This window comes from Berkeleyomyces rouxiae, assembly GCF_048999995.1.
Source record: "Berkeleyomyces rouxiae strain 22BRR77 chromosome Unknown BrBRR77_ptg000009l, whole genome shotgun sequence".
NCBI lineage: Eukaryota > Fungi > Ascomycota > Sordariomycetes > Microascales > Ceratocystidaceae > Berkeleyomyces > Berkeleyomyces rouxiae.
In genome coordinates this window covers 1,025,489-1,048,098 of record NW_027396499.1, presented here as the reverse complement: position 1 = coordinate 1,048,098, position 22,610 = coordinate 1,025,489, and the positions used below count along the sequence as shown (strand labels likewise).

Below are 22,610 nucleotides of genomic sequence, written 5' to 3'. Positions count from 1 at the left end.
GGCAAAGCACCTTCCTCCAACCAAACAAAACCGACCCCTCCAGTCCAGCCGGCCGGTTGTCCGGGAGCTTTCTTCTTTTCTTTATCCTACTTCCATGACTTTCTTCTTTATTTCAAATGATATTCAAGCTGAGTAACCAGTCCTGTGCCTAGTAGTTTGTCGTTTGAGAGCGAGGACTCTGAAATCAGATCTCGCGATGTATTGCAGTCTGGCTGAAAGAGGTAACCAGTGGAGGCTGCCTGTTGTATGGAAGCCTGAAGGCCCTCCAGTCTTCTCGCTGCTTGAGATATTCTAAATCAATTGTCTTCAGCTAACCTCATATTTCATTTTCATTTTCCCACAGTTAAGATTCAGTTTACTTGAGACTTGATGTTTGATGTAGACGCCTCAAGTCAACTTGAACTACAAAGTGGAGCTCGGTGTATGGCCAAGCATCATAGACCCTGGTGGTTTCTAACCCTAGTATCACACTCACCGACCACAACTGAATCCTACTTACTTCCTCATAGTTGTACAACTCCAATGAAGTCTTTTGGAGATGTGTGCTAACCCTTAGGCAGCAGTCAACTCACTGTCTCATTTTCCAACCCTCCCAATCATACGACATCGTCATGGGGCAGGTATTAGTGAGACAAGTTCTAGCCGGTGGAAGTCATAGATTACTGGTCAGGGCTTCATATTAGTGAAGTACAAGAAGAATTCGTGGGGATCACAAACCACCAAACAGCAATGTAAATGATCTACTAATCTTCTCCAGGCCTGTTAGTAAGTTTGGACAAATCTCAACAGCTCCTAAGATTACCGAGAAATCATGAAGCATCAGTAATCATTAGCTATGCTTGTTCTTGCTGACACGGAAGGCTTTGGTGTCTTCACCGGTTTACAAAGCTGACGCCGTCAAGTCTTTTTATTGGCCAGGCCGGTGAGCCTCGCGTGAGGGGAAAACGCAACCAAGACACGCCGAATACTTTGATCTAGTTATAGCTACAAGTATAGTTATACATACAGCGCAGGTATCTGCAAGAGAGGCGTTAACTTTCTTCTTCTTCCTTTTCCTCTTCCCCTTCTAGTCATACCTTTTAACTCTGCCTTTCTGTCCTCTACTCACAACACCAACCACTCTTCCAATTATATACTTCAAGCATGAGTGAGGGTCAAACTGTCCCAGGAGGTACCCGCTCTCGCAGCGAGGGCTATCTTCCCATTGAAAACTACGGCATGATCGGCAACATGCATACCTGTGCGCTCGTCGGAATGGATGGTGGCCTGGACTTCATGTGCTGGTAAGTCGTTGAGCTATATGAATAATAGCACCGTTTCTATATCTAATACAAAAAAAAAACAGGCCTGACTTTGATTCACCCTCTATCTTCTGCCGACTGCTCGATAAAGACAAGGGTGGCTACTTTAGCATTGCACCCCCTCCCCATATCAACTGCACCACCAAGCAGCAGTATCTGCCGTCTTCGTGCATTTTGCAAACCCGCTATATCCACGAGGATGGAGTTGTCGATCTGATTGACTTTTTCCCTCGTCCCAAAAGCACCGCCCTGCCGGCGCGGCGATCACACACTGCGTATCGGGAAGCCACAAGGGTACAAGAAGAGCTCAAGAAATGGCTTGTCCGCCGCGTTGAGTGTGTGCGTGGGACCATGGTCATGGATGTGGAAATCTTCCCCGCCTTTGGGTATGCCCAGATACCGCATGAGACCAAACTCGAGCAGGGTATGCAGTGCGACTTCAATGCGAACAGCAAAGTCGCAACTTTCCACTCCAAGGATGTCAAGCTTCAACTCGATGTGACAGTCGATAAGGGAGAACATGAGGGAGAACATGAAGGCGAGACTCCTATGATAATGTTTGAAAAAGTACAAAAGGAAGGGATGTTGGGCTCAGGAGTTGTCACCCACATCACACTTAAAGAAGGACAGGCCATTTCCTTTGTGTTGCGCAATGATCTTCAACAACATGTCACCACCAACATTACTACCGAAGTACTTGACTCTCAACAACACGATACTCAAGAGTTCTGGTACAGATGGATTTCCAAGAGCAAATATAAAGGCCGTTGGAGAGAAGTCATTAACCGCAGTTTAATGATTTTGAAAATGCTCACTTTTGAGCCTTCGGGGGCCATTATTGCTGCCCCAACATTTTCCATTCCTGAGGACATAGGCGGCACCAGGTAAGACAAAGCCAAACCAACAGTGGCAGTTATCAGCAGCGCAGATTGATTGACTGACGATGTTTAGAAATTGGGACTACCGATTCTCATGGGTTCGCGATTCGAGCTTCACCATCTACATTCTACTGCGTCTTGGCTTTGTTGCCGAAGCAGACTCCTACATGGAGTTTATGATGGAACGCATTCAGTATTCACGTGGTCCAGATGGCGCACTGCCAATCATGTTTACGATTCATGGCGAGACAAATATTCCTGAAACAGAACTCGCTCACCTAGACGGCTACCATGGTAGCAAACCTGTTCGTATCGGCAACGGCGCCGCTTTCCATCAGCAGTTTGATATTTACGGCGAGCTCATGGATGCTATTTATCTGTACAACAAGTACGGGAAGCCTGTTTCATGGGATAACTGGGTATTGATCCGCAATATGCTGGACTATGTGCTCACGCTGGTTGCAAGTAAGAAGAGCAAGTTCCAACCCCATTTTTGGTCACGATATTAACAGGAATACAGAGCCGGATATGTCGATTTGGGAAGTGCGGAACAACAAGCAAAACTTCACCTATAGTAAAGTCATGCTTTGGGTAGCCTTTGACCGAGGAATCCGCCTGGCTGAAAAGAGATGCCTACCATGCCCGAACCGTCAAAACTGGTTGGCGGCCCGTGATGAGCTCATGGAAGAGATTATGGAAAAGGGTAAGTTGGCAAATATGACTTGAACGGCTCGTTATCTTTTACTAATCCCATGAAATTCAGCGTACAACAAGTCACTCAAGTGTTTTGTTCAGAGTTACGAGAACAATACTCTTCTCGACTCGTCAATTCTCATTGCGCCACTAGTATTCTTCATCTCGCCCAATGATCCGCGTTTCCTCAACACGATAGAAAAGATTCTTCTGCCGCCAGAGAAGGGTGGACTGACATCTACTGGTCTAGTTTATCGCTATGATACAGAGAAGTCTGAAGACGGTAAGAGTAGCCTTGAGGTTGCAGTTGTGAATAGCCCCTCACTAATGTGTCTCAGGCGTAGGTGGTCGCGAGGGTACCTTCAGTATGTGTACATTCTGGCTGGTCGAAGCACTTACACGTGCCAGCGTCTACGAGCCCAAGTATGCGCAGTACGCTGTGTCCCTCTTTGAAAACATGTTGTCGTTCTCCAACCACCTGTGCATGTTTTCTGAGGAGATTTCACGAAGCGGCGAGCAGCTGGGTAATACACCTCAGGCGTTTAGTCACTTGGCCCTCGTCAGTGCGGCCTTCAACCTAGACCGTGTTGCGGATTCAATGAAGCTGTAATATGTGTATGCAGGCAAACTCCAATATTTTGATATGGTACGTAAACAAGAAACCTCCAAATAAACAAATCATGGTATTCATAAATCCAAAACGCCGTCCTCATGAGTGTCATAACCGTATCTCGTCTGATGTCGTCAATGAGATTCCGACGAATCATATGCTGAATCTTGACATATTGGGTATGGATATATACCCCATGCCTTCCAACTCGTCAAGATTATCCTCTTCCATGATTGACCCAAGACGCCTCGTTCGTTCTTTAACAGTCTTGACGCTGGCGCTATCGTGATCTTCAGGATCAGACTCATCACTGACGCACCCTTCGTCGGTGCTGATACTGGGCGAGGCAATCGAACTGTAGCAACTTACAGGGCGACCCTTGCGAGTGTCCTCTGTATTCCAAAAGTTCCAGGGCTTCTGATGAGCCAACAAAGTCTTCTCGCGGCCCTCTGCGCGCGCGGCCTTGAAATCGTCGACTCGCTCCATGCGCAGAGCCGAGGTAGTCACCAGCTCGGCAATAGACGAAAGTACACCGTCGATGCGAACGCATGCACGGCACTTGGAAGCGCTACGCACAGTGAAGATGGCGCGCGACCACTGGAACGAGCACCTTTCGGTAGGTGTGGATGGGCGCCGCGAGCATGAGGATATGATGGCGCCCATCGACATGTGATGGCAGGCGTGGATAGTGCGGCGGTGGTAGCACATGGCGAGTATGAGAGAGAGCGTGCGATTTTATCTTTGCGACTGAGGGGTATTATGAGGAGCTAGACGATGGTGTTTTTGCAGCCAGTGATGAAAGATGTATATGTAAGTGGTTAACGAACATTCAGCGCCACGAGATGAAGAACAAGATAGCGAAGGCAGCAGAGCCAGAGGAGCAGGCAGGCGGGATCCAAGACGATTTAATGGAAACAAACACAGCGACCACTAGAGACAGAGCCACGGGGCGGCAAGCGCGTTGAGAGAGGCATTTGTGCGGGAGGTTAGCATGCCATGCCATAGACGGGCGGACTCTTTTTATTTTATTTTTCTGGTCTTTTTTTGTTTATCTGCTCCACCACCAACCGGACAACGTGCCCCACGAAGCTTGTGCGCCTTTGCGTTCTTCAAGCTTCTATCCAAGCACAGCGACGGAGACCTGCAGAAAATAAACAAAGAGCAGACCTCTCGTCTCACAGACAAAATAGAAGACGCAGAGAAACACGGGCCCGGTAGCGTGCATTGCGCCCAGCGTGCGCCTGGGAAACGGATCGCCGCTCAAAGTTTACCTGTGTACAAGCATGTGTGTATGTATGTACGTAGCACGCTCATTCTTGTTCTTTGTCTTCGTCGTTTCGGATATGTTCCAACACGAGGAATCCTTGCGAGCATTCTCGAGACTTCTTGTTTAAATGCCGGGGGTGGCAGGAGGAAGTTCAAGCAGCCTCTGGCATAGGCTTAATACAAGAGTTTTTGAATTAAAAATAACAAGGAGACTGTGCATGGGTGGATGGGCCCCTCCTCCTCCAGATCCGATCCGATCCGATCCTGCTTAAGAATTCCCTAGACTGTCTTTTTATCACAAAACCCATGACGACGCATGTACAAAATCACGGACTAACAGAAGCTGTGGCTGCGGCTGATGCTGGAATGAGCGCGTGTCTTCAGGCGGCAAAGAAAAATGCAGCACTCGCTCTATGGCGCCAGAGCTGGATCGTGAGCGGCGGGAAGCTGAGTGCGCAACACATGTCAAGATCGTCAATAACCCCATGTTGCCTTGTTTCGATCGGTCCTCCTTCACCAAAGCTTCCAAACAGAGCTCGCTGTGGTTCCTGCATCGTCATGGCTGGAAGATGTCTCAACGAGCCGCCCTCGTCACAGGGAGGGAACCAGAAAGAAATACTTGGGTGTTGTCATTGTGTTTTTTTCGTCTGTAGATGATGCTAGATAATACAGTACTGTCAATTGCCGTGACTGCTGCTCTATAAACGCCCTGAACTCCGTAAGCAAGAAAAACAAAAGAAGCCATTCTGAGCAAATATAAAATATTATGGTAAAAAAAAGAAAGGGGGCGACCTGTGGCACAAGCTTTGTAGGAGACAGCCACATGACACGCCGGATAGACCCAGCAATGCCACTCATAGCACATCCTCCATCAGCATGTCGTCGTCATCCTCGCCCTCCATCTCGGGTGCTATCTCCTCGGGCTTGGCCGAGTTGCGCATATTTTCAGGCCGAAGCGACCACAGGTTGGCAAAGCGGCCCGTCTTGTTGAGCACGGCGATTTTCTCCAGCGTGGTGCGCAGATACGCCTCGGGCTGCTTTGTGTCGTGGCGCAGCGTCTTCATCGACCAATACTGATAGCGCTCGAAAGCACGGAACAGCAAATCCAGCAGCTCGTTCTCGGGAATACGCGCCGCCTTGAGCTCCTGGCCCTTGGTCTTTGCTGGCTTGGCTGGCGCTTTCTATAATGTGATTGAAGAGGAGCCGTTAGCAGAGTGGTTCATACAAGGTCAGCCGTATACGGTGACCAATTAATTGCCCGTGTCCTGTCAAGCTTACGATAAAGTTGGTTTCCCAGTTGGCGGCGCGGTTGGTGCCGATGTTGACAACTTCTCCCTGGCGCTTGTTGATAATCTCGACCTTGGTAGTCTTTCCGGTCTCGTGGGCATGCATGGCCAGCAGGTACTTTTGCTCTTCAGGGTTTGACGGCGCACAGCTCAAGTCATACGAGACCTTGCCAACGATTTTTGTTTTTTCTAGAAGAACCGAGTGGGTTAGCATATCGTCAGTCTGGCGTGTGCAAGCAGCCAAACATACTCGGAATTGCCTTGCGGTAGAATGGCACAAACTTCTGGCGCCGGTCGTACTTGGGCTTATCGACCTTTTCCGGTTTGGGCTTCAGGATTGAAAACGGAATTCCCTCCGTGGCCGCTGGGTTCCGGTCCGATAACTTCTTGAACCCATCAAGGTCCTTTTCGCTGAAAAGATACGTGCTCTGGATGCCCGTGCTAATGTTAAGATTATACTCCTTGGGAATCGGCTGATGCCCGGGAATGTTATCCGACAGTCTGAACTTCATGCGAGGAGGGCCAGGCGACCCGTCGGCCAAAGGTTCATACCACTGGCGGATGTGACCGATTGTAATTTCCTCGTCGTCGTCCAGCTTTGACCACACGTCGTAGAGCGCCTTGCCAGCGCGGAACAGGTACATGTTGGCAAACTGGTTCATGTTGGGGTTTTTGCCGTCCGTGTAGAACTCCAGGTCGCCTGCGTCTTCGTAGATGTCGTCATCCTCGGCGCCAGAGCCCATGGGCGCGTCGGGCTCGTTTTTGATCGGGACGTCGGCCATGATTTCGTGTATCGGTGTGTAGGTCGGCTAAGGGTGATTACCAATCGCGAGGATGTCGAGGTAGAGCCGTTGAACGGGAGAAGCAAAAGCAAAAAGAAAAAGTAAGACTACTAGTGCAGTCCGGCTTCAAGCTATTAAGAGAGAGCATAGAGTGTGCAATTAGCAGCAGCTCGGGTCCGAGACGAAGAGAAGAAATAAAGCTGCAGATATTAATGAGGCAGGGACTGTGCGTGATTCCAAATCCAACAAGAGAGCTTTGCACTCGTCGCTAGCAAAAATCCAGTTCTACAAAGAGGCGCGACGATCAAGCTTCTTTGCGCCCGTGATAACTATCGCAAGGCTGCGGCTGGAACTGTTAGGGTTATATCCCGGAGTTTACCCGTAGGCTAAGATGTGGGTCTGTGACATATTAATGTGGGCCGACCTACTCACTTATTCCCAAAGTAGGCTTTGTGCTCCAGACGTAACTAACTTGACCATCTTTAAATTCACCGCTTGCCGTTCAGCTTGAAGTGACGTCGTCGGACTCGAGCCCTGAGATTTTCGATTTTTCTATTCTGCTTGCTTTGACGGCTGGATTTGCTTGCTTGCTGCTTCTTTTTGTTTGCTTGAACCTTCGCCTTGAGTTTGAAAGCCTGATTGCCACCCTTCGAGAGACCTAGCACAGTGTCGATTTGTGCGTCCGTCATCGTCATCATCGCCAAACGCGTATATCGTGTCATTGTTTCGACGCCATCACAGAATTGTTTTTTTATAGCGGGGAAATCTCTGAAAGCTACCTCGTTTCTTTCTAGCTTGGACCTAGAAGACTACATCTCAAAACGGATCAGGCCCAAGCCCTTCACGTATAGTGTGTGCTAGATGGTTTCCAGGCTCCGGGCACGCTAGTTCGCAGGACCAGTACCGATCCAGCTTCATTGAGGAGCCCTTTTTTCGTTGCCAACTTCCAGGGCACTTGGCTTCAGTGCTGTCAAGAAATGAACTTAAAAAGGCGACGCCCCCGGCCATCATCTCGGGCTCTGCTCTTGTCTTTCAGTTTATCGCCAAACTCACTTTGTTATATCAACATCACAACGGACCGTTTCCGATCGGCTTTTTGACTTTGTTTATTTTCAAGATGATTACTCTTGTTGAACAATGTAGTTCTTTGGCTCGCCAAAACTCCAGCCGGGTTTCTTCGTTGGGTAACCTACCAGCCCACCTCTCCATTGTCAAGGAACTCATTCATGAGGCCAAGAATGCTTATCACCTCCAAGAAATGCTGCAGTCTGCCAAGTACATTGACGAGGGCATGGCTGCCAAGGCGTGGGAACGCATCATCCGTGAATCCTGGCCCCTCCAAGTCCGGAGGCGTCCGGAGCTCCTGACCAGTAGCCTTCCATACATGGATATTTACAGGATATGCGAGCATTATGACCAGCTGGACAAAGATGAAGCTGCTCGTAAGCTTTCTAGCGGATATAACAGCATCGCCAAGGCAGAGATTCCTATTGTCAAGGTAAGCTCTGTCCGACTCAAGAACCGCATCACCAATGTCAGTAGCAGTGGTAACGGTGGTGGCGGCGGTGGCTTCATGTCCCGTCAGGGAGGCGCCAGCAAAGTAACTCAGGGACCTCTGCCCAAGAGTTCTGGTCTAAAAAGCCTCCGCCAACTTCGCCGAGATATCCAACATGACAGCAACGCCAAAAACGCCAACTCTGGCGCCCACAGGCCCACATCCCGCGCCAACATATTCATGTCGAAGCGCCCCGCGCCCTGCCCTGAACGGTCTGACCCTTTCCGTAGAGAGCGCCTTGCGGCCAGTTCTGCTAGCGCCGCGGGATCCTCAGGCTTCCCAGCTTCCAATGGCGCATTTGGTCCGCTCATGCGCCCTTTGGATCACATTAGCACCGGTAAGCGCAAGCTTGACGACAAGTCTGCCGCGCCGGACGGTCTCCACCCGGTGAAGAAGCCCGTCGTAGCTTCTGTCAACACGCGCCTACCATCTGCGCTCCGGCCCCGCCCCAGGAAGCCGGATTCCTCGCTGCGGCCCATCCAGCGGCCACGAAACTCGCCCCAAGCCCCCTCGTCCTTATCGCCTTCGCTGTCGCCCACCTCTTCGAGTTTTTCTGCGTCAATAAAGAGGAGCCCACCCACTTCCCAAGACAAGCATATGTCTGTACCGTCGGCTGTAACCCCGCCCGCCGCCAAGCCAAAGGCCCATCCCGCAACTCGCCCCAAAATAGGCCGACTGGGAAGTATGATGCTTGCCAAGTCCAAGACCAATATGACTTCCAAGGTTCGGTACGAGCCTCGCCCAACGCCTGTGACGGCTGTCGGGACGGCCGAGGTTGTCGAAGCGGGGAGCTCCAAAGAGAGCCAGGCTTAGGAGGCCTGTGCTTTAGCTCTGTTGCCGCTTGATGATTGGGGAAATCTGTCTTGAGCTACGTGTTGGCGTCTGTTTCTTTTGGATGTATCTTGCATTTTAGCGTTGTCCTTTTTTTGGGAGTTGTTCATCGAGGCGTTTGTCTTGTTTTTCATTGATATCCAAGCATGCCATTGCTACTTCTTTGTTTTTATCTTCTGCAGTAATTATACCATGCCGAGCCTGTACCTTTTTGTCGGATGTGTTATCTTTTGCACTTTTTCCCTCTTATGCCGCTCGTAACTTCAGCCTTGATATATTGAATGAGTGCAGTGGGAAACGATTTGCGCATCATGATGTGTCGGCTATTTATATGGCGCTGGAGGTCTTTGTTCATTATTTAGTTGATGTTCACACTGAATATCATGATTTTTATAGTCTCCAACATCAATGTGTATTTTCCACATTTCTACTCTATGAATATCGTGATAATCTGCAGGGCGTGCTGCGGTATACTCTGAAACTATGGTACTGAAAACATGTTGAAGGCTGTCGAGTCTCACGGCCAAGAGTCAAGACTAGATTGTGGCCCGTACTACCATTCATACAAGTTCCAGTCATTCATGGACCGTGTAAAAAAGCAACGAGGAGGGCCTTTCCTGGCACTTGCGATCCGCCCAGCTATGAGTACTGTGCAAACAGATGTGACTGTGCTAGACGCTAGTTTGGCTCTGCCTTGGTTGTAGTTTAGTAGCTCGGTGTCGGTGTAGAGATATGTATGTCATGTGTGTATTTGTAGATCGGATGCGGCGGTTAAGGTGAGAGAAATGGTATCATTGACGCTAGAAGCCGCCACGCAGAGCAAGCACAAGATGCAGAGTCTCGCCAGGATTTAAGTTGTATTCCTTGGCGGTCTTGTCGTCGGTCCTGCGCAAGCACGTCGCAAAGAAAGAGAGTGTGTGTTAGCGATAGCCGTGATTATGACGGCGTAGAGGGAGGGAAAGCTTGTTCCTCGGCGGGGATGCCGCATTTGGGAGAGGGCCTACATCTGCTTGCCGCCAAAGATCAGGCGCTGCTGGGCCGGCGGGATTCCCTCCTTTTCTTCGACGAGCTCCTTGATCTCAAGGACCTGCAGAGGAAATAAACGAGCAGTTAGTTATATCTCTCGCTACACTGGCGAAACCGGCTGTCGGGCAAGGGCTCAGGGTAGACAATGGGCCATTGCCGATAGCATAGCCATGAGGGGCGGGGTCCGAGACTGATGGGTCGCTGGCCGGCTAATCGGGTCGGAAGAAAGAAGAGTAAAGGGGGACCGGGACATGCCTTGTATTCGGGATCGATTTGGAGCTCAATCTCCTTGCCGGTGAGGGTGCGTACTCTGGGGCGCAGAGAAAGAAGAAGAGGTCAGTCGGGGCGGTTCAGTCAGGCGGCGGGGCAACGCAGGCGGACGTACTTGATAAGCATGGTGGGCGAAGGCGAGGAAGAAGCTTGGTTGGAGCAGAAAGCAGACGTGGAAGCAAAAAAAAGACGAGCAGTCGGCGAGATGTGGTGTGTAGCGGTGAGGGCAGGCCTATAACAATAGAAGAGGCGGCGTTAAAATAGGCTCTGGAGCGACTGCGCTGTATTTTGGGGAACCCTTAGAGGGGTCGGCTCTTTGCGGGGCACTTTTATCCCGTTGAAAAAAGTGGCGTCACTGAAGCCAGACAGGTGACAAGGCTAGTTTGCGATTTTGGAGGCGAATTTTCACATGCGATGCATCTGATGTACAATATAAATAGGCTTCTGTTGATCCCCCTCTCTCAGCTTACTTCTCCACGCTCAATTTTCTATGAGACGATAACCGCCCTCTTAGCCTTCAAACTACAACTCGACAACGCAATGGTTTCCTAACGCCTCGGTGTGAGCGGGGTTAAACTTTTGGCCAATTACTTTAGAAATGCAGAGAACAGATATCTTGGCTATTGGTAAAATACAGTGGAGATTTCAGTAGCTATTCGAGTCTCTCCAGCATCGACATAGCTCGGCTTGACTAGCCCCAGACTTCACGAGAATAGTAGTAGTTAATAGTAGTAGTACACGGGACCTCCCAATCTATCCCCTTAGCTCTGTGTTGGCACAGAAAAGCTGTGTCTACTTCTCCTCGAAAACGTTCAGGCCCAGACCCTCGGCATCCAGCAGAAGCTTGTTGCGGCCGCCGCCTTCCTGGATCAGCGAGGCAATGGCACGGGCATTGTCAATCTTCTTCAGATCGAGGTACGCCTTGCTCTTCTTGATGGCCTCACCAATCAGCTCGGCAGAGCGCGCCTCACCCTGGGCCTTGACAACCATAGCCTGCTTCTCCTGGCGGGCCTTGTCGACGACAAAGGCGGCGCGCTGGGCCTCTTGCTGGGCAATCTGCTTGGCCTCGACGGCGGCTGTGAATTCGGGCGAGAAGGCAAGGTGCTGTAGATGGTTTGTTAGCAGTCTTCCCAGGGAAATCTGGCACTTTGGTGCGTCCGTAAAAGAGAGAGAGAGCTTACCGTCAATGACACATCGTCGACAGAGATATTGAACCGCGCCGCACGCTTCGCCAGGTTTTCACGAACCAGGCGCGCCACCATCTCACGCTGGGTAATCAGTTGGCTGGCGTTGAACTGGGCAACGACGCTCTTCAGCACTTCGTTGACAATCGACGGCAGCACGCGCTCGTCGTAGTCGACGCCCAGCGTACGGTAGATCTGCGGCAGCGCCGCCACTTCGGGCCGGGACAGCACACGGCACGTAATGTTGACCATCTGCAGATCCTTGGTGCCGGTAAGAGAGGCGACGTTGCGTGGTCTGGCGCGCACATCAAACACAATAGGCGTTTCGAACCACGGGATCATGACGTGGGTTCCTAGAGAGTGCACATGTTAGCCTGTGAGCCCACACCGTCTAACATCAACATCGGATTGAGGCTTGCCTTCGCTGTAAATCTGCTTGCTCACACCGCCCAGACGAGTGTACTTGATCGCACGGTGACCACCGTCCACGTTGAACAGCGCATTGTAAAACACATACGAGCCGGCAAAGGCGAGAAGAGAGCCGGCAATCAGCCCACTTCCCGGCGGGGTGCCGCGGGGGAGACCGCCGCCACGACGGCCAGTCTGGGACTGAGCCATGTCGCGGAGCTTGCGCATGTACTGCTCCATAGGATTCCGCTCCATTGTGTTCGGGGAGAAGAGTGGCTGGTATTAAATCGTGTGGGGGAGTTCGGTGCAGCTCGGACAAGCTTGGTTCGTCTTGGTGATGCTCACGGCGGAGGAGAATCGGGTGCGTGGGACAAGTATTTGTCGCCAGAAAACGGTCAAGGTTGCAGTGATGACAAGAAGAGCGAATTTGCTAGTCCTCCGGTCGTCGATTTCTTTTGCTCGAGGTTCCACAAGGTCTCTCAGTCAGCAACTCTTCACTATCCAAAGCTTTCGCCTCGGCCGGGGCACCTACGCCAGACCTTGTCGCCTGGCTCTGCCCCACTTAAAGTACCCACGTGACTTGGCGTCGCTTACGTGAACCAACAGCTGCGACGGACTTCATGGTCCCGCGTATTGCGTATTTCTAGTCACCCGTGAATTTCGCAGTCTCTGTGATTTCGTGATTGCTCAGGCACATTTCCACGCAAACTCACAACACAAAATGACAAAGTTTGACTTTGGGAAACGGAAGAAACCAGCGCAGACTAAGCTCACCTTCCAGAAACTCACACCCGAAGAAGCCAAGGCGGCCAAGGAGAAGAAGGCCAAACCAACAACCACCATCTTGAGCTTCTTCAAAAAGGTCGACCAAGATGTACTGTTCATGTCGGAAGATGCTAAGACCATGTCGACCCTGAGTGCGGCTGGTGATGAAGCAGAGGACCGGGTGAAAGACGATCCCTACGACCGATATAATGAGTCGGGCTCACCTGTAAAACGCCGCAAACTAAGCCTCGAGTCTAAGCTGCCTTCAACACCCGACTGCGGGGCTACATCTGAGTTGGATCTTCCGTCACATCTACCTCGACCCCACGTCTCTGTGCAATTGTCTCCGTTCAGGGGAGCAAACAAAGTCGGTGGCTTTGTCCTTGAAGATTCAGATAGTGACACAGAATCACTAGCCGGCCCCGATGAACATTCGCCGGAATTTCAGTCTCACTCAAGACCGCCGTGCTCATCTCCAGTAAAACCATTTATCCCGAATGAAACTACAGTCTTGGAAGAACTTCTGCGAAACCAGCCATCTATGCCCTTATTAAAAAACGAAAAGGGGCTGCCGCAAACAACCATCAAAACCACTATGAATCCTTCAGACGACCTGCTAGATGACAACGATGACCTTTTCATTGGCGATTCCCTAGACGTTACAGAAGAAGAGTTTGAGGCCATGCGAGCTATGCGCGAGCTAAGCCGGAAGGAGGCCGTCTTGGATGGAATCGAGCTATCTGATGACGATGACGACTTTTGTGATGGGAACGAGGATGAGAAGCCGACCTGCCCGATCTGTTGTGGCTCTCTGGAATTCGCTTCCTCCGATGAGGCCACCCGACACGTCAACTCTTGCCTTGATGGGAAGCCTACACCACTCCCTACGAAACCAAAAACTTCGCACCAATCACAACCAGCTTCTTCATTGTCACCACCTGTCGTCCAGCATCACACCACAAGTCTCGCCTCTAAGGCCGCTGTTCCACGTCCAGGCCAGGCAAATCCCATTCAGGCGTCACTTCCTACTGGTGGCACCGCCTCCTCGGCCTTCTCCAAACTAATGACCGCCCGTGTCGAGAACAAGGCCTGGTCGCAAGCAGCCAGCCAAGAGCAAGCGTCCAAGGGGAAGCCGGCGCACACGAGGGTGTGTCCGTTCTACAAAATAATGCCTGGCTTCTCGATCTGTGTTGATGCCTTCCGCTATGGAGCTGTTCAAGGTTGCAAGGCATATTTTCTTAGCCACTTCCACAGCGACCACTACATCGGGTTGAGCTCCAGTTGGTGCCATGGGCCTATCTACTGCAGCAAGATTACCGGTGCTCTGATGAAGAAGCAGCTCCGTGTTGCTGCAAAGTGGGTTGTGGAACTTGAATGGGACGTCTGCATTGAAGTCCCCGGTACAGACGGCGTTACTGTGACCATGATCTCAGCAAACCACTGCCCCGGAAGCTCCCTTTTTCTCTTTGAAAAGAAGATAACACCGACTGCAACCAAGAGACAACGTATTTTGCACTGCGGTGACTTTAGAGCATGCGCTGACCACGTCACACATCCACTCTTGCGACCAGAAGTCATCGATGCGGTATCTAACAAGGCACAACAGCAAAAAATTGATATTTGCTATCTTGATACAACCTACCTGGACCCACGATACGCCTTCCCACCACAGAAGGATGTCATTGATGCCTGTGCCGAACTATGTTCCGAACTTTCAGCAAACCCAGATGTGCCGTGCGAGGTGTGGGATCGCCTACAAAAAGGAACCAAGCCTAAAAAGTCTGCTCCCGCCACCGTCAGCAAATTCTTTGGTGCCAATGCCCAAGCCAAGACTCAAACCCCTCTCCTCATGGCACCGGACAAAAAGCTGCTCATAATCTGTGGCACATACTCTATTGGAAAGGAACGCGTGTGTATCGGTATCGCAAAAGCCATGAAGACTAAGATATTTGCCCCTGCACGCAAGCTCGCCATCTGCAAGCTTCTCGATGACCCCGAGCTCACAGAATTGCTTACCTCAGACCCTTTTGCCGCCCAGGTGCATCTCCAGACACTTGGCGACATCCGCACCGACGTGATCGAGGACTACCGGCGCAACTACGGCACTCGGTTCTCGCGCGTCGTGGCCTTCCGCCCCTCAGGCTGGACATACCGCCCACCGGCAGTCTGCCACGACGGATCGACGGCGCCACCGGCCAACGCACAGCCGGGCCAGGTGGCAACGGCACAGCTGCTGCACGGGGCGTACTGGCGCGCGCGGTTCGGCAAGGCAGACATCACAGCGGCGCGCGGCGCGACCAAAACGGCTCTGTGCCTAGGTGTGCCATACAGCGAGCACAGCAGCTTCCGCGAGCTGGCGCTCTTCGTTATGTCGCTCAACATTGAACGTATTGTACCGACTGTGAATGTTGGCAGCGATGCAACGAGGAAGAAGATGAAGGCTTGGACGGATCGGTGGATTGCTGAGAGACGCAAGGGTGGATTGCTGGTGGCTCTAGAAGGCGATGAAGATGCCAAGAAGACCGTGGCTCTCTGGGATGGGAAAACAGGCCAAGGAGGTGGGGTGTGGTGGTGAGCATGTTTGTCATTAGAGTAGTATATATGCATTCACGCAAGAGTACGGCACTGAACATTAGCAATATCAATAAAGCCGAACATAGGATCCCGCTAGAACTCTAGATAAGCAAGACAAAGAAATCGAAATGGCTTGGTATATAAGAGGATATCCAGCAAACGCAAATGCCAGCCGATAGTAGACGCCAGGCATTGGTGCTAGAAAAGAAGAATTGGTCATGATGAGTTGTGTTTTCGTGTCTATCCGCGCTACATTCATTTCGCCTTTTCCCGCTGCGCAGCCGCTTCTACACAGTGTGTCAGTATGATCTACACTCGAAAATCGCAATCCCCCAGCCGGCAGGGCGTCTCGTGAATTACCTCTTCTCGTCGCGTCCTCTAACAGAGGCACATCGACGTTGTTCGGGGGCAGATGCACATAGCGCACGACAGAGCCACGAATAAAGACGTTCTTGACGGAGCTCTGTGTGGTTGGTTAGCAGACAGGACCGCAGGAAATAAACAACCCAGAAAGACTCCTCCTTACCAGATGCGGGTACTTGAGCTCGTTCACGACAGAAATGTTCTCCAGCTTGATGTTCAGGTACTGGTCGACACTCTTCAGCGTGCCGCGGATCTGGATGTCGTTCTTGAGCTCAACAGTGACCTCGTGGCCAATAAGCGTTTTGAAGAAGCTAGACGGGGCGTCTGATTAGCATTTCTGGCAATATCTTCAGAACTTCAGCGGCTTTTGGTTACCTGAAGAAGAGCATGATTGCAGGCTAGGAAGATGCCACCGAGTAAATCAGGGTGAAGAGGTTCTGAGTTTTAGGAGGGGCCGAATAAGAAGCCTGGTTTTGTCCTTTCGCTATGTCACCAACACAGAGTCAAATGTATAGTCCCAAACAATGACAGCAATAGACTCCGATAATCAAGAACTTGCTGTGTTACGCCGGTTCTTTTGTGTGCTTCAATGTGAGGCTCAATGCGACAGCAGCAAAATACGTCACAGCTTCAGGATGGTTGGAGGATTTGGCCCAAGGCTGAGGTGCCAGTGGCACTCTGCATTTAGCCCGACTTTAGCCGGTTCGGGTTGCACCAGCTAGCAACCAACGTCCTGTCAGTCATCCATACATAATAGGCTTGAGATGATGCATTTCCGTTGGTTAGTTACGAATAGTCATGTCAAGTTTGGTTTATCTTAAACCATAATGTATATTTTAATAAACTCCAGCAACCCATGATGAACAAAAACACTCAAAAGCACAGCACATTCAACACGATATGATGTGCCTAATATGAATACCCGTCCCACGCAATCTCTCGCCTGCTTTAAGCAACCTGCACAAACGTTCGCTTGCGAACGTTACTCTCCTGGTCGGCGTCCCAGTTCTCATCAACATAGTCCTTTACACTGTTCTCTTCAATTTGCATGCCCACGACTCGCAGCGCCGCAATGTTGAAGCCGACCTCGTCCTTCTTGCTCTTTAGCACCTGGCGCAGGTGCGTGCGAATGCGGTCCATCATGGCCTTCATCGTGCGGTTGGCCACGACCTGGCGGTGGTGTGTCTTGAGCATGAAGAAGAGCACGCGGCACGTCAGCGGAATGTTCATGCCTCGCTGCGCGAATAGGTCCAGGAAAGTAAACATGGCCGGCAGCGTCGCAAACGGCAGCACCAGCAGAGCGTCGGGCAGTGCCGCCGCCTTGATTTTCTGCAATGTGTTGAGCACGTGCTGCTCGGCACTGATGTTGCCAAGCGCTAGGTACACCATGTTTCGCTGCGGCGGCGGCGCGCGCGGGTCAGCCAGCTTGGCGTCTTCCCACTGCTTGAACAGCATCAGGTCTTCCATGCCCATCTCCAGCGCCTCAGTGATACGCTCACCAGCCATGAGCGTTTCGACGGTCTGCTTGGTAGCGGCGCCAACCTCGGCATCTTGCTCGCCCTCGGCCTCGGGATCCTTCTCCAGAGATGTCGTCAAAGTGCTCTCGTACAACTCCTCAATCTCCTTCTCGCGCTCTTCCTCAAGGAAAATCTGCTCGTCAGTCTCCTCCCAAACACGAATGCTCTTGTCGTGTGAGGCAGTGATCAGGAAGCGGCCGCCGTGACTGACAGCCATGGCCCACACCTCCCCGTGATGCCCGTCAAGGCGCTGGATGTGCTCGAACTTGTCGCCATCCCAGTACTTGATAGCACGGTCTTTACCGCAGCTGAAGAAATGGTGGCCATTGCCATCAGCGTGATGGGGGATGAAGCCTACTTGCAGAATACTGTCTTGGTGACCGTGTAAAGCCTTGTGGCAGTCGCCAAAGTCCAGACCCCAGATACGGATCTTCTTATCGGCAGATGACGTCACAATGAGCTTACTGTCGTAAGAAATATCCATGGCTAGGACAGGCAAGTTGTGGCCATAGAGATTAAGGTACAGCTTCAAGCTGTCAACAAAGAACACCTTGACGGTGTTATCTAGCAGGGCGACAGCCAAGTACTTGGAATCTGGCGAGAACTTGACGCATAGAATATCGTCAGACACCTTGAGGACACGCGACTGCACCAGCTTGAGACGTGGTGTAGTGCGCGTAGTGCCCAGAACCAGTTCTTGTACAATCTTGAAGTTCCAGAACTTGGCAGTTTTATCAGCGCTACCAGTGACCACCGACTTGCCGTCAGGATGCACCTGCAGGGACCAAATGGCACCCTCGTGAGCCGCCATGTTCTCAAGGACGGTAGCCGAGGCCACATCAAACATCTGAAGCTCGCCCGTCTTGGTTCCAACAATCACCACCTTGTCACCCGGCAGGAAAGCGCAGCACAGGGCATAGCCACACTCAAAGGTGCGAATGCAAGTTGATGTCTTGACGTTCCAGATTTTTAAGCTACCATTGGAGGCTGTTGCCAACATCTTGTCGTCGCTACTCAGAGCGACGGACCGAATATCTGCTCTATGACCTGGTAGCTCAACGCTCTGGGTCTTGGTGTACTCGGGAAGGTCGTCGTTCTTGGATTTGGCTGCCCGTTCCTTGGTTGGCACATTGTACAGTTCGATCTGGTTGTTTGTCATGCCAACAACCAGCTGCATGTCCTTGACGCCCTTATTCAAAGCCCAAGCAACCGATCGCACCTTGCCAAATGTTCTGACAATGACATAGGAAGCAAATATGTCCGAGATATCGGCGTCCGCCATGTTGACTGGAGCACTATCAGCCTCGGCCTCGGCCTCGGCGGCCTTGCCCTCCTTGGCCAGTTTCTCACGCCGTCTCTTGCGCTTGCGCACTAGAGACTTTTTGATTTCGGCTTCGCTGCGCTCGCGCCAGATTTCAACGCTCTTGTCTGACCCGTGCACAGCAAAGTACTCTCGCCGCGGATGGTATGTGACAGCAACAGCGCGGTCCTTGGAATTTCTGTGTAGGGTGCCGCGATCAGTCAAAAACTTGGTCGCGGGGTCAAGGTCGGCGCGTTTTGTCGACTCAAGGAGCGTCAGCGTGTCTATCGACCACACTTTAAGTTCGCCGTCGTTGCCAGCGGTAATGGCGGCACTGTAGTCGGGCGCCATGCCAAGTGCCCAGCACTCGCCGTTGGTCTGGGCAATGTGCGTTTCGACGCAATGGCGAGACGATAAATCCCACAGCTTTATTAGCGAGTCCTTGCCGGTCGACAACAAGAAGCCGTCGGCTTGCGTCTCAGAGTCAACAGCCATGGCATCGGGGTTTTCCTCGTCCTGTACCATGGCATCGGGCTCGACGAAGCGCAGACCGGTGACTTGGTCCTTGTGACCGCGCAGCTTGAACTGACCCACTTCGGCGACCAGATCCCACACGATTATGTCGGTATCCTTGGAGCCACTAGCGAGGCGCACACCAGATTTGTCGAACACGAGAATCGTAATGCCGGACTTATGGCCGTTGAAGCTAACAATAACAGTCGCGATTTTGCTGTCCCAGAGGCGGATTGTGCCATCATCGTAGCCGACGGCAAAAATGTCGGGATCAGTCTGTGATTGGGCGATGGCGGTTACAGGCGCAAAACACTTTTCATCTTTCCAGCGGCTCAACAGCTCGCCCTTCTTGATGTCCCAACAGAGAACCTCTTCGTTGGCTCCGGTAAAGGCAAGGCCGGCGCCAGTGCCCAGGCTGTTAGATGACCATACAAGATTCGAGTAAGCGGAAGAGACAACGCCAAAAGCTTTGGAGTGCTCGAATTTTCTACATGCAAGCAAGAGCACGGGTTAGCAAGAAGTGGTGGCCGGGGAGGGAGGAGGTTGGTGGGCGCATCACAGCCAGCGCTGACATACAAGTATGATTTAACCATGGCTACGACAGTGCACCTGAAGATGCGCTGGTCAAATGTATCCTCTCAGAGTAGAAATTTAAAAATGTGAAATGGGGCGCAACAGCAGACAAAAACAGAGTCCGTCGCCTTCTTCACGCCTTTGCAGTCGCTTTTGGAGGGCTTTGGCGGCATGTAAACTCTATGCTAAAACTGGGAAATTTTTCTTATCGCTCCTATCGTTGGATGGCAGAATCTGTAGGTTCCAAACTTTCCAGACCATAAGGCGGTGAAAAGTTCTAACCCTAAGCACATGGGTTGTCGAACCTGCGGGAGCTAAATGATCCTGCTTTGGCAAACTAGTATCATGATCCCTGTCGACAGCCTAGAACACACTAGTTGACTGTTGTTCTGATTATCTAGACTTCATTGAGTGACATATTAGTATATTTGATCTGCTCATTGTTTGTGAAGCTTTGTCTAAAGCTTAGATCCGCCTCTTCATGCTCCAATGTGAGGCGTGTGAGACGGCCAGGCCGCTACCCCGGCCTCTGCATGACAGGCTGTGATAGGGCCCATTGAGCTTCTGAAAACCATTCAGGCTGGCATCAGGCCACAGGCGCCTCTTGGCACATCTGAGTTGCTTCATTTTGGCGATGTGAATCTGCCGCGCACATGGATTTCAGCTGACCTCACAATAGACGCCGTCTAATCATGACAATCAGGTTTCCTGCCGGGTCCCTCACCTACAATCACGTGGAGAGCCAAGACACCAGGCCAGGAGACGGAAGCAAAAGTCTGATTCTAGTTCACGGCCGTTGCGTGGGGTTGGTCTGGTCGCCTTGGTTTGGCTGCTCCAAGAGTCTTATCCACTCAGAGCCCCTGTCCTGTCCCCCTCCTCGGGGCTTTCTGGTGTCCATGCTTCACACCAAACGAATATATAAAGCCTGTGACAGCTTCTTACATTTGCGCCTCCGACCAATTCCTCGCCCGCTGTTCTCTCAAAAAAGTCACCTTGACGCTCCACACATACACTTATCTAACTACTTAGAATACTCATAGCCCATCATGTCCTTTTTTAAAAACATCGCAAAGGAATTTCAGGGTCTTTCTATGAAAAAGTCCTCGGCCCCGCCGCCTCCAGGTATGTGCTCGCTATCTCGCTCAAAAGCCAGGGCCCTAGGCATTGTCGCTGACATGAAGTTTTGGCATACTTGAAGAGAAACCTCGTGATGGCCCTCCTGTCAGCTATGATACCTACCCTCCTGCTCAGCAGTATCCTCCTCAGCAGTACCCTCCTCAGCAGTATCCCCCCCAGCAGTATCCCCCCAGCAATGACTCTATGCCGCCTCCTCCGCCGCCTCCGTCCATGCCGGACGGTCTCTCTCCTCTGCCCACTGGCTGGATCGCTCAGTATGATCAGGGAAGCTCGCGTTACTTTTACGTGAACACAGCTACCGGTGCCTCTCAGTGGACTCGGCCTCTGGCATCCGACAGTCAGAATGAGAGCCGCGACAACAAAGATGGAGGATACAATACAGCACCGCAGATGCCCAGCGGTGGTGGGCATCCCGCCTACCCAGCGAGCGGATATCCTGCGTATCCTCCCAATGGCTACCCGGCTTACCCTCCCAGCGGCTATCCTGCGGCTGGGTATAACGGGAATCCCAACTCCGGCCAGACTCAGCAACCAGCACAGAAAAAGAGCAATAAAAACGCAATGATGGCTGCAGCCGGTGGTGCAGTGGTTGGTCTTGTTGGAGGCGCTTTGATTGCCAATGCCCTACGTAAGTCAAGCATGGTTCACACTCTACTTTCTACAAGCTTTCATAACTAATATGTATTCAACGCTACAGATGACAGTGACTCGGAAAAAGAAGAAGAAGTGGCCAAGCAAGAGGCTAGCCAGGCCGAGGTTATTCCTGCACGCCAAGAGAACGTTGTGCAAGAACAAGCTGTCAAACAGGAGGCTACTCAGGATGAGGCTATTCCTGTGCGCCAAGAGTACATTGTGGAAGAGCATATTATCAAAAGGGAGATTATTCAGGAAGAGGTTGTTGTTGTTCCTGTACGCCAAGAGCACATTGTGGAAGAACAGGTGGTCGAAGAGGAGGTCCACGAGTCTTCTTCGTCTTCTTCGTCGAGCAGCAGCGACAGTGAGAGCGACCACGACGAACTCGGAGAGCTGCGCCAGGAACTCGCTGAGCTCCGCGGAGAGGTTCAAGAGCTACGTGGAGAGGTCGACGAACACAAAGAAGAGGTAGAAGATGAGATTGAGGAGATTCAGGATGAGGTTGAGGATGAGATTGAGGAGATTCAGGATGAGATTGAGGAGATTCAGGATGAGGTTGAGGATGAGATTGAGGAGATTCAGGATGAGGTTGAGGATGAGATTGAAGAGATCGAAGAAGAGATCGAAGAGCAGATCGAAGAAGAGGTGTATGAGGAGGTGTATGAGGATGAGGACTAAGGCACAAGGCAAGGGATACGGGACGGGACGGACGGGTTGATACAGTATGCAGGTAGAATATTCACAAGGACAATGATTAACTAACTACCTGAAGTTGATTCTTTTGCTCCTCACAGCATCGTCTGCTACAGTCTGGGGCCACCAGAAAACACACCATCACAAAACTGCTAAGTCAATGCTAAGGCCCTTCACCTAGAAATGAGAAGTCCTCTGGCGGGGTAAAGCCGTAGGTAGAAGCAGTGTAAGCAAGCAAAGCACCAGCCTTTGTTCTGTTCTTTGTATCACAACAGGCCCAGACATGCATACAAAACAGAAACAACACAATACAATGGGCACCCCCCGAGACAGCCTACAATGGAACGGTCTGTGCGGACTGCCCTTTTTTCTGCGGTTATTCCCAATGTGGAGCCAAGACGTCGTAGTGGAGGCCTCCGCTGAACGTTGTTTGTCTGTCTGTTGTTGTCTCC

General features: G+C 51.5%; 10 protein-coding genes across 10 annotated transcripts; 4 read left to right on the top strand and 6 right to left on the bottom strand.

Annotated features, from left to right (window-relative positions):
* Positions 1-1,143: 1,143 nt before the first annotated feature.
* Positions 1,144-3,482, top strand: BROUX77_006877 (uncharacterized protein; the record flags this gene model as incomplete). Its single annotated transcript, XM_073751910.1, has 6 exons — positions 1,144-1,283; positions 1,346-2,185; positions 2,253-2,644; positions 2,700-2,882; positions 2,943-3,155; positions 3,211-3,482. The coding sequence occupies 6 exons, from the start codon at positions 1,144-1,146 to the stop codon at positions 3,480-3,482; spliced, it is 2,040 nt and encodes a 679-aa protein (XP_073603024.1).
* A 153-nt stretch (positions 3,483-3,635) lies between these two features.
* Positions 3,636-4,190, bottom strand: BROUX77_006876 (uncharacterized protein; the record flags this gene model as incomplete). Its single annotated transcript, XM_073751909.1, has 1 exon — positions 3,636-4,190. The coding sequence occupies one exon, from the start codon at positions 4,188-4,190 to the stop codon at positions 3,636-3,638; it is 555 nt and encodes a 184-aa protein (XP_073603023.1).
* A 1,412-nt stretch (positions 4,191-5,602) lies between these two features.
* On the bottom strand, positions 5,603-6,816 carry BROUX77_006875 (uncharacterized protein; the record flags this gene model as incomplete). Its single annotated transcript, XM_073751907.1, has 3 exons — positions 5,603-5,929; positions 6,027-6,223; positions 6,285-6,816. The coding sequence occupies 3 exons, from the start codon at positions 6,814-6,816 to the stop codon at positions 5,603-5,605; spliced, it is 1,056 nt and encodes a 351-aa protein (XP_073603022.1).
* Positions 6,817-7,933: 1,117 nt separating this feature from the next.
* Positions 7,934-9,184, top strand: BROUX77_006874 (uncharacterized protein; the record flags this gene model as incomplete). The annotated part of the gene is made up of 1 exon (XM_073751906.1): positions 7,934-9,184. The coding sequence occupies one exon, from the start codon at positions 7,934-7,936 to the stop codon at positions 9,182-9,184; it is 1,251 nt and encodes a 416-aa protein (XP_073603021.1).
* An 818-nt stretch (positions 9,185-10,002) lies between these two features.
* BROUX77_006873 (uncharacterized protein) lies at positions 10,003-10,624 on the bottom strand (the record flags this gene model as incomplete). Its single annotated transcript, XM_073751905.1, has 4 exons — positions 10,003-10,087; positions 10,207-10,289; positions 10,373-10,538; positions 10,614-10,624. The coding sequence occupies 4 exons, from the start codon at positions 10,622-10,624 to the stop codon at positions 10,003-10,005; spliced, it is 345 nt and encodes a 114-aa protein (XP_073603020.1).
* Positions 10,625-11,290: 666 nt separating this feature from the next.
* BROUX77_006872 (uncharacterized protein) lies at positions 11,291-12,345 on the bottom strand (the record flags this gene model as incomplete). Its single annotated transcript, XM_073751904.1, has 3 exons — positions 11,291-11,602; positions 11,680-12,035; positions 12,102-12,345. The coding sequence occupies 3 exons, from the start codon at positions 12,343-12,345 to the stop codon at positions 11,291-11,293; spliced, it is 912 nt and encodes a 303-aa protein (XP_073603019.1).
* Positions 12,346-12,811: 466 nt separating this feature from the next.
* On the top strand, positions 12,812-15,430 carry BROUX77_006871 (uncharacterized protein; the record flags this gene model as incomplete). The annotated part of the gene is made up of 1 exon (XM_073751903.1): positions 12,812-15,430. One exon carries the CDS (start codon positions 12,812-12,814, stop codon positions 15,428-15,430), a length of 2,619 nt encoding a protein of 872 aa, XP_073603018.1.
* A 254-nt stretch (positions 15,431-15,684) lies between these two features.
* Positions 15,685-16,181, bottom strand: BROUX77_006870 (uncharacterized protein; the record flags this gene model as incomplete). The annotated part of the gene is made up of 4 exons (XM_073751902.1): positions 15,685-15,716; positions 15,790-15,892; positions 15,956-16,103; positions 16,168-16,181. 4 exons carry the CDS (start codon positions 16,179-16,181, stop codon positions 15,685-15,687), a joined length of 297 nt encoding a protein of 98 aa, XP_073603017.1.
* Positions 16,182-16,740: 559 nt separating this feature from the next.
* BROUX77_006869 (uncharacterized protein) lies at positions 16,741-19,715 on the bottom strand (the record flags this gene model as incomplete). Its single annotated transcript, XM_073751901.1, has 2 exons — positions 16,741-19,609; positions 19,699-19,715. 2 exons carry the CDS (start codon positions 19,713-19,715, stop codon positions 16,741-16,743), a joined length of 2,886 nt encoding a protein of 961 aa, XP_073603016.1.
* Positions 19,716-20,741: 1,026 nt separating this feature from the next.
* Positions 20,742-22,143, top strand: BROUX77_006868 (uncharacterized protein; the record flags this gene model as incomplete). The annotated part of the gene is made up of 3 exons (XM_073751900.1): positions 20,742-20,817; positions 20,894-21,460; positions 21,530-22,143. The coding sequence occupies 3 exons, from the start codon at positions 20,742-20,744 to the stop codon at positions 22,141-22,143; spliced, it is 1,257 nt and encodes a 418-aa protein (XP_073603015.1).
* Between the last annotated feature and the right edge of the window lie 467 nt (positions 22,144-22,610).